At 41.2% G+C, this 13,597-nt stretch overlaps 1 protein-coding gene across 5 annotated transcripts in view; it reads left to right on the top strand.

The window, feature by feature from the left end:
- PCSK5 (proprotein convertase subtilisin/kexin type 5) overlaps window positions 1–13,597 on the top strand; it is a 285,728-nt gene that overhangs the window by 57,032 nt on the left and 215,099 nt on the right. For all 5 annotated transcript variants that reach the window (XM_039544180.1, XM_039544177.1, XM_039544178.1 and 2 more), the window contains exon 3: window positions 4,438–4,551. In XM_039544180.1, coding sequence (XP_039400114.1) covers window positions 4,438–4,551 — 114 coding nt within the window. The remainder of the gene's footprint in view (window positions 1–4,437; window positions 4,552–13,597) is intronic.

Consider the following 13,597-nt stretch of genomic DNA (forward strand, 5'->3'; position numbering starts at 1 on the left):
TTTGTGTTGCCTGGGAAGCTTTTAGAAGGTCTCTGGAGTGGTTTAATGGAGGTGAAGTTGTAGATTGTTTCTTGCAGTTGCTTGGGGAAGGATTTGATGCTATCTTTACATTTCTTTGTGAATAGTGGTGTGGGGTCTTCTTTTAGTTCTTTATAGTAGGTGGTGTCAGAGAGTTGTCTGTTGGTCTTGTTCACATAAGTCATCACGATTAAGGACTTCTTTAGCACCCCTTTTTTCTGTTGGTTTGATCTCTGTCTGGTGGTTGGATTTTAGGGACTGCATAGCTATCCTTTTGGTGGTAGAGAGATTAGGGACTGCATAGCTATCCTTTTGGTGGTAGAGAGATTAGGGACTGCATAGCTATCCTTTTGGTGGTAGAGAGATTATAGTGGATGTAATGTTTATTGAGGATTTCACTGTCAGTTTTTTTCTTGGCACAATTATTGTAATGATCAGTGTGTGGTTTTGTCCACTGGGGGGATGTCCAGTCAGATGACTGTTTATTTGTCTGACTGTTGGTGAGGATGTAGTTGCTGTGGGTTGTGTCATCTTTACTGTAAAAGAATTCCTTGAGGTGGAACCAGTGGAAGAATTCTTTTAGTTTTTCACGTTAGTAGAGTGGCAGGTTCTGTGGTGTGGCAGAAGCTCAGTCCTTTGGAGAGTCCTTCAATTTTGGTTATGGGTAGTCTTGATAGGTAACGATGTTGGGGTGCTTTGTAGTGTCCATATGGTAGGTCATGGTGTCTTGGTTTCTCCTGGAGGTGGTGTTCTGTTGGTTGTGGAGTTGTTGTAGTTGGTTCCACTTTTTGTCTTTGTGTTGGATTGCTGTCAGCAGGTTTTTGAGATTGATGTTTTGGGTTTCCTGCATAATATCCAGGTAGGTTTCCTGATTTTTTTCCTTCCAGTGTGTGGGAGTATGTGATCATTTGATGTTTGCAGTGGTCCCTTTTGGAGTGTGTAAAGTGCAGAAGATGGCTCCTCAATTTTTCTGAGGTCCTTCTGAAGAGCTGGTCAGCATATTTGAAATACAAGGAGCAAGTCAGTGGAGAATCAGGCTCAGTGTATCAGAATGCATCATTATGTTGCGATGGTGGTGTATATATATCTGCTGTATATATGTATTTACAGTTTGGTTTTATGGTAGGACAGTGAGCTATGTCATTTGTCATTCCAGTATTTGGACCTGATCTTGCAAGCTTCAGAGCACCTTCTGCAAAGTGCTCACATCATCAGCTCCGACTTACTACATTAGGAGTGAAGGGTGCTCATCTTGCAGGAGACATTTATATCTCTCAGGTCTGATCCTAGTGATAGACAAATAGGCTCTTTAAAACACAATTGCTAGCCTCTTTTGCCAAACACAATGAATTGTTTCCTGAAACAAGCTCCGTCTATAGTATATTGAAATATAAAACCCTCTTGCTCCTAAATGTTGAGAACACTGATTTACAAATGGGTTCAATTTTATACATAAAAATCTCTCTATGTGCTAAGTAATTGCTCTGGGTCCCTAGTGGATGGGAATGGTGCAGTGAGGAAGGGTTTATGATTGCTGCCACTAAGGAATTGTATGATAAGTGTTCTCAGTTATTTGATCTGAGACAAAATAAACTAATTGTACCTTTTGAGAGTTCTACATGCAGATTAGTGTTGAGATCACATCTCTGTATTTGTTAATAAAGCTTTCAGCCTTCACAAGCACTGTTATTTTGCATTCACTTTCAACTTTTTTATGGTCAGCAGCAGAGTGTAAACGTTTGTGCAGTCTAGACATCAGAGATCCCTTGTTATACTGAAAATGTGACTGACCTAGTCATAAGCAATAATGGCTAAATCAAAACAAGATTTGGAGGGTGGGGTTGCATAAGCCTTGAAAACCTTGATTGCTGATCCGGCGATATTGAAGTTTCACTTCTCCCTGACCTCAACAAGTCAGGGACAGATTAAGACAGGTTTATGGTCCAAGGGGACCTAGTTTGCCAGTGAGTCAGCTAAGGTGCAGCACATGCAGCCTTGTATGTGCTAGGGAGCGTTGGGTTGTTTTACACGGCAGGAAGAGTTGGAAAAAAACAAGGATCCATTATCAGCAGGGGCGGCTCTAGACATTTCACCGCCCCAAGCAGGGTGTCATGCCGCGGGAGGCGATCTGCCGGTCGCTGGTCCTGCGGCTCCGGTGGACCTCCCACAGGCGTGCCTGCAGAGGGTCTGCTGGTCTCGCGGCTCCACTGGAGCCGCCTGCCGCCCTCCCGGCGACCGGCAGAGCGCCCCCCACGGCATGCCGCCCCAAGCACGTGCTTGGCGTGCTGGGGTCTGGAGCCGCCCCTGATTATCAGGGTCTGGAAGAGAGAGTTCATGCCACCAATAGGGGGCTGGGAGGGAGCATCTGTTGAAGATCTATGGGACACCAACTTTTTTGATGAGACAGAGTTAAAAATAATGTGGCTCTGGGTCCCATTTAACCTTATTCTGTTTCGCTTCTGTGTTCAGTAATTGCCATCAGTAGAGACTCAGATCTTTGGCCCTCTCTCTTGGCATCTGGACAGCTACACTCCTTATGTCTTGGATGCTCCAGGAATTTGCTACTTCAGAGGTGCCCAAGAATGATTGCCTGCCTTCCCTTTCTGAATGAAGCTCCTCAATGTGTAATATTTGAAGGCAGCAGACAACCCAGTAAATATTCCCAAGCTTGCTGAGAAGTCCATGAGATGGATTTTAGCCGAGCCAGGCATCCTGTTGGAAGAGGAAAGAGGTGGCCAGAAGAGAAAGGGGACTTATCAAAACTTTCTCAATTCCCTACCACCCAGAGATATCGGAGGGGTAGATTTTGGAGGATTTGACAGAGAAAAGGGACTTCAACTTGCTTAAACAGCATCAACCAGCTCCCTCCTGTTCTGTGTCCATTGACATCACAGCTCTTCCTGTAGAAACCAAGCTGCTACCGCTGACCTTGAAGCAATTCTCAGGTAGCGATGTTGCTTACTGCAGAGGGAAAAACCATGATGTTATCACAGTCCCCACACTGTCCTCTACCACCCTATGGAAGTGGTACCCCATAGAACTGCCTCATAGAAGGGATTCCACAGGTTCAGAGATGCCTCTTTCTCCTTTCACCATGATCAGAATCTGGAGGTTCTGCATTCCCTGTTTTCAGAAGCAAGGGAAACATGGGGACATCAATTCTCACTCATGAATAACTCCCCTTATAATCAGTTGGAGATTTGCCTGGCTTAAGATCTCAGGATTTGAACTAGAATTAAGAATGCATGGTTGGAGACATTTTTCTGCTATGGGAAAACATTAATATTGTCCCTAGCCAGTGACTCTGAGCTGGAACAAGAAAATAAAGATGTGCTCTGAAAGTAAAGTTTATTTTTGTGAGTGTGTGACTCTACATGCCTGGGAATCAGGAGTGCAAGGTGCAGAGCAGGCTGTTAGCAGGTGACGGCTGCCTTTCTTTCTTTGGAAGATGTGAATTGAATTTTTATAATTTTATTCTGTACCAGCACTTCAGCAGCAATATGAGCTGTCGGTAAGCCACAAGCATGCAAATAAAATCTGAGTTTGACTGTGGATAGTTTACAATATTTACATTTATAGCAGTAAGTTCCCATTTAGAAAAGTTAATGGTGTTGGGAGAGAGGGGGGAAAAGCATTACAAATTAATATCTGCTATGGACTGGATGTCACCTTTAGTATCACTTTTCTGAATGTGTTCAGAGTCTTTGATGAGGTGTCTGACAGAGAAGAAACTTAACTTTGGAAGCCTGATTTTGACCTTGATCTCTTCTTTCATTTATATTTTGATCTTCTTGTTGTAATTTAACCTATTACCCCGTACTCTGCTGCTTTTTCCTGGGAAGTACTTTAATTTTACAGAAAATACAGTTCCTGAAAACTGAGTGAATTGTGACAAATAATCTCATTGCAATGAATTATAACTTATTTTTTTGGTCTTTTCATGATGTTGATTCAGATACTGGTTAAATAGAGCTTTTGAATATATTTTAGTATTAGCAGTTGACAACTTAAATAAAGGAAAAAGAAAAACCCTTGGAAATCCCATTAATTTTTCTTTTGAGTAACTGTTAATCTTTGTGTTTATAAATACAAAATGGGGTCAGTTTATGATTTTTTTATATTATTATTATTATTAATAAAGAATAATAAAATACGCAATGGCATTGTTCAATAGCTGATGAAGTCCTGTTAGCAGGGGGTTTAAATAGTTGTGCATGGCGACCTGTAGTACTAACTAAATTGGTATATTTTCCTGCGAACTAAATGACAAGGTGAGCTTTGCATTCCCTTTGCCAAAATGAACACTTTAACATGAAATAGACTTGGACTTCAGTAATGGGAAACTTCCCAAGATTGCTCACATTTTTTGATAATCTCCATGGAACTCTAACACTTACCAAATATTTTTCTTGTTGGCAGGTGGAGTGGATACAACAGCAGGTAGTTAAAAGAAGGATAAAGAGGGATTATAAACCTGGTGGTACCCAATCCACTTATTTCAATGATCCCAAGTGGCCAAGCATGTGGTACATGGTAAGTATAAAGGCAGCCATTGGCTCTGATTCATGCTAATCATTCAGCTGCTCTGCTGTGATCTTCTTCAGAAAAAGGCAAACTTTCTTTTCAGTTTTATATGAACTAAGGAAGGGTCTGTAAACTCCTTACAAGTATAATGAAAGCTTCCTATTGCGGTGCTCTTGGGGAATGTTTTATTATAGAATAAAGTTTCATCAGTGAGGAGGCAAAGGGACATAACCATGGCCCATTTGAGAAAGGGAAAAAAAAACCCTCTGGTCTGGGTGCCCTGCCTCCAAGACCCCATGTGATACAGATAATTCCCATTGACTCCAATATCAGGTGTATCGTGAAGCAAAGAGAATGGAGACCATAATTATGTCTTTCTGACAGTAGTAGGCACACAGATATATTAGATAATGAACTATTCCATCTGACCCTGTATTGCTTTTTGTCTGACATAAGTAACACAAGCAAACTTTTTTTTTAAAAAAAAACATGTAACAGTCACAGTTAAAGCTTGGACTGAAGATCTTGGCTACCCAAACAGATTTTAACTATGTCTTTAATTTGTGTTGCATGGCCTAAATGAATTTTTTTTATTCATAGTATATCCAGGCTTTGGAAGAAGGGAGAGTCAAATTAGGCAAATGACTGCAGTTTAATAATAAGATCGTCATATTTTCCAGTTCACTGAAAACTTTGCCTATGGTAAACCATCCTGTCTTCAAAAGACACTTGTTTCTTAGGACATAGATCGCACATCCAAAGGCTTTAAAGAGAGATTTAACTAGTGTAGGACCAAATCTGACCCTGGTCAGCAAGTGAGAGGGAGCCAGGCCACTGCCTAGTCCTATTCTGCAGTAGGATGTTTGTGAGGCAGAGTGGAGAAGGACCAGGGCAGTTTGGAGGGGACATTTGCTGGGGACCATGCTTCTGCTCCTTTGAATAAGAACAGCATGGTCTTCAGGTGATCATATATGCTACCCTGTGTTGGCCATTTCCACAGTCGTGAGACCAGCCTTTTGGGTTTGTGTTGTGCCAGCCATTACAGTTTTGATCTCCTTTGCTAGTGCTCTGTTGAACACTTGGTAGGACTCCTGGCCCTGCAACCCTCTTTCCACACAAGGTCACCCATATAGCTCAGATGAGAGCAGGGCCCTAAACTGAAGTAAGCGTTTAGAGACTTGATGGCTTGATTGTCATCCGACTTGAGGGGAAAATGTACCTTTTTGAAACTCTTCTGTAAGAAGATGTTTAATTTTAGGATAGATACGTTTTCAGTGGAATATCATCTCTCTGCTTTTAAAAATTGCAGTTGAAAAACAAAAAGGACACAGACCAAAGGTAATTTGCAAATAACAGTATATTCCGAGATTTTGAGATGCCTTATCTTCAAGCACAGATAAGAGTATGTGATGTATGGGTAGGTCACCAATCAGGATAGGGAGTGACTTGAGTATTGGCCCATGGTTCCAGGGTTGTTGGGCTTTGATCAGAGACTATGCAATAACCAGACTTCCCAGATTTTTTGTATATTTATCACTGAGCCTTATCACTGACCCTTTGAAAGGCACATTGTTGTCCCTGCCTCAAGCATGACTCCACTTACTGAATTTCTGGCATAATTTTAACATCTCCTCAATAAGCCTTGACATACAGTAGGGACATATTTATGTGTATATAATAGGGTATTTTCAGTTAAGGGCTCTTGACTTTGGAACTTGCTTCCCTTTTTGGTCCAGCAGACCTGAATCCTTTGATATTATAGACATGATGCAAGGTCCCTGTTTCCCCAGGTTCTTGATGAGGAGGTGGGTTAAGGAATGCATAAGTGGGTTCAAAGGGGTGATATTTGTGACTCCTGATAGGTCATTAGGATCCTTTTTTATGTGTACACTCAGAGCACTCAATCGGTGTAGTTTAAAACTACCAGTACATTAACTAAATGTTGAAAAAGGATGGTCAAGTCTCTCGGGCTAGGTGTATAGTATGTTTTGGTGGAGGCTATCACAGTCCCTGGGAACTCTCCAGTTTAGTAGCAGGGAATCTTTCCTCCCTGGTTATATATAATTTCCTTTCTAAAGCCTCCAATTGTGTCAAACAGTGCTTATCCTGGGAAGGCTGGATGTGATGTTTGCTGGGCCCTGTCAATTCTGCAGCTTGGCACTGGAAGGGAAAAGGGTACTTATTAAATGATGGCTATTATACCAAACAGATTTTGATAGTAACCACTCACATTGCTCAATGATTGCGCTATACTTACTAATGAAAGCATTTTATTGTATATTTAGTAGTTCACAAAATCATATACATTGAGTATAGGTGTAAGTATAACTGCAGGAACACAATTTCTGCTATTGGATATAGCATATTGCATGATTCTCCAGCTGCACCATAGCACTGCTGTCCATATGCCACATATGAGTGTTGTGTAATGGGAGTAAGGCAGCTTGTTCTTGCTGCCCTGTGGTTCATGTTTGTGGTTACCGTGATACTGGCAGTGAAGGAATTCCTGGCTCTCCTGGCCTCTGCATAGAAGTGCAAAGTAGTAGTACTAGTTTATTTATTATGTTAACTCAGGTGGAGAGGAAGACCTCAGAAAAACCTCAAAGGCATTATTAGGGGTCCAAGACTCTGATCCTACAAAGACTTACTTATGAGCTTAACTTTAAGCAGGTGAGTTGTCCCATTGAGTTTTGTGGGACTACTCACCTGCTTAAAGTTAAGTATATGTATAATGTTTTGCAGGATTAGACCCAAGTTCAGAACCCACATTTTATGTACGGGCAGGGAAGAGGGGGGCTTGATCCACAATTTCAGGAAAAGTTTTTAATTAAAATGAAAAGTTTAACAAACAGAATCTCTTCTCTGACATGGTGGGAAGGATCAAAGGTAGATATTTTGTACTCATGAAAGTCAAGATAGTGGGGCTAGGAGAACTTAGGTTTTGGGAGACCCAAATTCAATTTCCTGCTCTACCATATGAAAGAGAATTCAGGGGAAAAAATATTTCAGATCAATCAAAACATTTTTTTTTGGACAAAATCAAAATGTTTTATTTTTATTTGAACTTTTAAAATTTTATATTATAATACAAAGTAGAATGCAATAACAATTGTATGATATTACAAAATAAATTGCTAAAATGTTAAAACAGGATGTTTCAACAGTGTCTGAACTTCCCCCGCTGTTTTTTCTATGAAATGAAATTTCAGCAAAATCAAGGTGATTTCGTGAAGCATTTTAATTTTGATGGAACTGCATTTTCAGAACAGAAAATGGTTCTATCAAAGTTTTTCTGACCAGCTTTAGTTACAACCCACTTGAGATCACATTTTCACTCCTTGAGGCTATAATGTTCTCTATGCTTTCTCTATCTGTGCTTTCTAAATTTTATTGCAAGTACTGTACAGAAATGACAAAGTTTGTTTTAATGGTTCATTGTGCATTTTGAAAAAAGCATTTTTATCTGAAATGTAATACATTTTCAGTAACTCTTTGTTGATGCTGTTCTCTTTGGATCAGAGTCATGACAGGACCTTGTCCCAGCCTTTTAGAACATGTGTATTTGTCTTTATTTGATCTATCTAATTTGTATGTTGATTTAGTCCCTATCCTATCAGGACACTCAGGGTGATGTAGATAGATAGAGTTGAATAAATGGCAGTAATTTGTGATATTACTGCAGTGGTAACAAAATACCACTAGGCAGGAAATTCTGATTGCCATAAAGGTTCAGTTAAACCATTAACAAGTATTGAATAAATGACCTCAGAGCTGTTTCAGGTCATTTCTAAAACATCCCCATAAGACTGCATTTGTGATTGTAACTTCATCTCTATATATTAAACTCACTTATCTTTTCTGGTTGTCAGAAACAAACCAAAAAGAAAGGGGAAAAAAACTCTGCATAGAGCTATCAGTCATTGCTACACCAGAGAGAGAGGATTCTAGGTTGCTAGCTACAAACTCCTTATTATGAAAGCAATAAAGTACTATCATTTGCTGGTACGGATTTTGATTAATGAGTAACTTCGTTACAGGTTGAGATTGATACCTTTGGCCCTTGAACTGGTCTAATCTCTAGCAGGGCTGTAAATTTCATTGAGATTTGTTGACACAAGATCTTTTATCTATATACTATGTCAAACAAACTGTTTGATTAATGTCTTTCTCTTCTCTCTCTCTCTCTCTTCCCCCCCCCTGCCACCGCCAGTTTGCTTCACAACCACAAACATGGTCATTTTAATGAGTAGGAATTAAGAAAATGGTATGGGCTTATTTGAGTGACATCTATGCCCAGAAGTGACGGGGTGATGATGTGGTGGTGGTGGGGCGCATGCCTGCTGTCCCCTTTGATTCATCACAACCTAAGATATGTATCCCCTGAGATATATTCCATCTCTGTATTCTTCAATGTTGATTCTAAAGATGTTCCTAGAAAGTGAAACTTAGAAACTGTTGTAATTCCTTTCACTCAGGGCCTGAGCCTCTAAAGCTGTGGTCCCCAAACTGTGAGGGAGGAATGTGGGGGGCATGGCAGGGCCTGGGCCAGCCTCCACTGTGCCCCCAGCTCCAGCTCTGGCTCCAGCTCTGGCCCCAGCCGAGGCCCCAGCTTTGGCTTCCGGCCCCAGCTTTGGCTTCCAGCCCCAGCCACAGCTCCCCGCTTCTGGCCCTGGCTCTCGCCCCAACCTCAGCCCCCAGTCCCTCTCCCAGCCCCAGGTCACAGGGTGATGCGAACAGTTTACATTACGGGTAAGGTGGGGTGACAAGAGTTTGGGGACCACTTATCTAAAGTGCCAAGTGCCCTAAACTTCCAGTGAGAGTAAGGAGAGCAGAAAGTGCACAGCACCTCACAGAATGCACTCATTACCTGCAAGATCAAGTCCACTGTGTTTCATTATTCGAGAGCCCAGTTATCTGTGTATGCTCTTGTGTTATGCTTTCTAATAGTGAGGAAAAGAAAACATTAGATGCTACTTTTCTCCACCTCAAGACAATACTAGTTTAAAGAATGCAATATGTTTTCCTTACCTGAACCTGTCAGTTCTGATGAATCTATAACTAACATGACGGAATATAATCTTTCTTGGATGAATGACACATAATATCTGATCTGATGGTCACAGCTCAAACATTGCTCAAGATTGACTTACACAGCTGGAAGTTGGTTTTGTCTCAATTTATACCAAGTACAGATCAACAGGTAGCGTTTGATGTATTGGGGATCGATTTATCGCGTCTTGTCTGAACGCGATAAATTGATCCCCGAATCGACGCCCATACTCCACCTCGGCAAGAGGAGTAAGTGTAGTCAACGGGGGAGCCGCGGCAGTCGACTTGCTGCCATGAGGACGGCCGGGTACGTCAAACTAAGATACTTTGACTTCAGCTATGCGAATAGTGTAGCTGAAGTTGTGTATCTTAGTTCAAACTCTCCCCCCCCACCCCTGCTAGTGTAGCCCAGGGCTCAATCTCTATATTCGTAACATGATCTTTAGGGTGTAGACAATTGAAAGGTAATTCATACTGGAATTTGAGCTACCCTGTACATATTGATGAGCTCTGAGTTACTTGTAACTAGGGCTGGCTGCACAAAACTCTTATAGTGAAACCCAAACCAGGTGAAACTCAGTTGGGTTTGGGTTTCAATGAGACCTCAAACTCAGAGTTTTATGTGAAGGTTGGAGAAGAGTCTGAGTTGGGGGACTCTGTCCTCCCTCCAGAAAACTCCTCCACTAAAATAGACCCTGGAGCCACGAATAGTGGATTGGGCGGTGGCTGGTTACATATACTCTACTGACATCTTCAGGGACTTCCAAGTGAACCCTACCAAAATCCCTTTTAAGGGCTATCCTGTTACCATGCAATGCATTCTAAGGTGCATAAGAGCCTAGAATAAGATTAATTGGCCTTCAGTAACAGCAATGGGTCAAAAGAAATGCCTTCAGGTAATGTAGCTATTCAATGAGTGTTGAGGAGAAATGTTAGACAAAGAGTCTGCTTCCCTAAAGATGCCGATAAGAAGATTTGTGGGAATTGGGCTTATCTTGCTGGACCCCCAAACATGCAAGACAGAAAACTGAAAAAAGGAGTGTTACAGACTTCTGGGCTTCCCTAGATGATGGCACCAGCTAAGGGGAGAGTTGTCTCAGGGTCTAGCAGGGTTGCCTGGGGGCAGAAGTGGAGATACCAGTGAGCAGTGCCTCATGGAATAGGCTGGGAGGGAGAGAAAAGAGTCACTGTGGGGTCAGGAACAGTTGAGCAGACGATCAAGACAACCTAAAACAATCTGTGTCAGGGTACAGCACAGGTGGGTGACAGTTGACAGCTAGGTGTGAGCCTCACAATGTTCTTTTATTGTCATCTACCTGTATTGAGGTACTCATCCTTTGGCCCAGAGTCTTCACTAGCCATTTGTCATCTCTAGACCTGTACAGTGGCTCTTCTTTCTACCGTGAAGATACTGACATGCCTAGAAAGCAACCTACTTTAAAACTGGTAGGGTATTTGTATATTACACTATCATGTATTTCCCTAACATTTGCCAAAAGGGATGCAATGCTGCTATGTCTCTGTACAGGATCCAGGAAGGGGAAGCCAAAACCAACTAACCAAAAGACACACGTCCACTTTAATAAGGCCTCCAAACTGACCAGGGCCACAAGAGATCCTAGTTCTCTACTTGTTCTTGGAGACAGTCAGGCAGACAGGCTGGCTCTCTCCTTTCCCTTAGATGTCAAATCAGGGGGAGAACCGCTTAGTCCACTTCCATAGGAGGAGAGATTAAAAAGACTGGGACTGTTCATCTTAGAATAGACTCAGCTAATGGGGGATATGATAGAGGTCTATAAAATTATGAATTGTATGATGAAAGTGAGTAGGGAAATATTATTTACTCCTTCACATAACATAAGAACTAGGGGTCTCCTGATTAAATTAATAGGCAGCAGGCTTTAAAAAAACATAAGGAAGTACTTCTTCACACAACTCAAAGTCAACTTGTGGAACTCATTGTCAAGGGATGTTCTGAAGGTCAAAAGTATAACTGGGTTCAAAAAAGAATTATAAAAGTTCATGGAGGATAGGTCTATCAATGGCTATTAGCCAGGATGGGCAGGCATGCAACCCATGGATGGATCATTTGATAATTGCCCTGTTCTGGTCAGTCTCTCTGAAGCATATGGCACCAGCCACTGTCAGAAGACAGAAATCTGAACTAGATGAACCATTGGTTGGCCAATGTTATGTTTTTATCAGGAAATCAGGGAAGATTTCTTATAGCTCCTTGTCTGTTTACTGGTGGAAGCATACATCTTGTTCTCAGTGAGATATTATGATAACGTAATCTATCATTAGTTAACACTAGATCATGCTGTCACTACCTGGATCAATACTCACTTCCTGATGAGAAACAACAACTACTATTTGGTATTCCAGCAAATCAGGAGGAAAAGTGGATTAATCGCATCTGTGCTGACCATAGGAGATTATTGAAGTAACTAGTGTAGTGAGATTAACAAGTAGTTTAGTAAGATTAACGGAAAGACTAGAGACAGACTGCTGGTCTGTTCCATGGTAGCTATTCTTATTTCCCTGAGCAGCTACTGTGTGTTTGCTACTGGGTCACATCTGGAAGTGCCCAGTGAATACAAAGTGGATGTCAAGCAGTACTCTGGCAATTATTTTCACTGAACCAAGAAGAGGTGATATTAAAGTCATCTGCGTAGTAGCTATCTGGATAGATTTTCCTGCTTGTCAAAAATAAGATGGTTTCATTTCTGCTGTAAACAGATTTTTTCTTAATGATAAATCATATAGTAATAACACACATTCTGCACTCTACCTACTGCTGCTGATCTTATCTTCGAAGAGAGAGAATCCACTTCTCTCTTATCTCTTAAAATTTATTTAAAATGTGATATTATGTGTTTTAAATGGCAGCAGTCAGGTCAAGAACTTCAGTTTTCTCTCTGTATATATTGTGTTTTCTGAGCTATCCGTATGTCTTTTTTGAATGTAGTTTCTGTAATTAACAAGGAAAAGGCAGTTCCTTATAATGTATGTTGTACTTCTGTTAGGAGGGAATAAATGTTTGACTGTTTAATTTTAGTCCAGAATAAAATGCTAGTAATAAGTGCTATGGAATATAAATAGATAGTACAGCAATTGCTAAATTTGATAATAATACATAGTATTCCAATGGAAAAAATGTTTGCATATTTAGATATATAGTTATTGAATGGCATAGTTTCCTTTTTAAGTAGAAGCAATTACCAATTATTACTTTTCAAGAAACCTATTCAGTAAGAATCCATGTTAATCTCTTTCCAGGTTGTTGACAATCACAGAGTAGAGATCTGTAGAATTATTTTCCTTTGTGGAACAATACTGCATGCTCTCCTATGATGATTGAAAAAGGAAAAGATCATTCTTAAAGTTCTGAGAAATAACAAATTTTTGTTTAGAAACCTCATCTGCTATTCAGTTTAAATGCTTCCCCTGTGGCTTGCCTAGTAAAGGTGCGGTTACTGTAGGGCAGTGGCTGCTAATTAAGAGTGTCTACTAAATAAAGATATAATATAGCACTTTTCAGACTGACAATGCTTTACAAACTTTAAAGGCCAGATCATGGCCGGGGTGTCAGTATGTTTACCCTGTCTCCACTTGAGCAAGCATGCTAAAAATAGCAGTGTGGCCATGGTAGCGTGGGCAGTAGCACAGACAAGTACATGGGGGGTTAAGCTACCTGCACCACACTGCTATTTGTAGCACCCTAGATCGATCAAAGCTAGCAGGTGTTTGTCTGTTCAAGCTGAGATTTACACCTCCAACAGCAGTGTAGACATATACTCAGGCACAGCTACACAGGGTAAGTAAGTAGAGTAGAGTAAGACACTCCCACTATGCCACTGGGCAGCCTGCCTCACTGTGAGTCTGGATGCCTAAGGGTAAGCAGGTGCTGTGCAGGTGGGCAGGGAGTGGGGTGGGAATGAGCGGAGTCTTGGCTTTGCTCCTCAGTGTACTAACTAATAAAGATAAGCTGGTGCATGCAGGGGAG

Source organism: Mauremys reevesii, linkage group 6, assembly GCF_016161935.1.
Source record: "Mauremys reevesii isolate NIE-2019 linkage group 6, ASM1616193v1, whole genome shotgun sequence".
NCBI lineage: Eukaryota > Metazoa > Chordata > Testudines > Geoemydidae > Mauremys > Mauremys reevesii.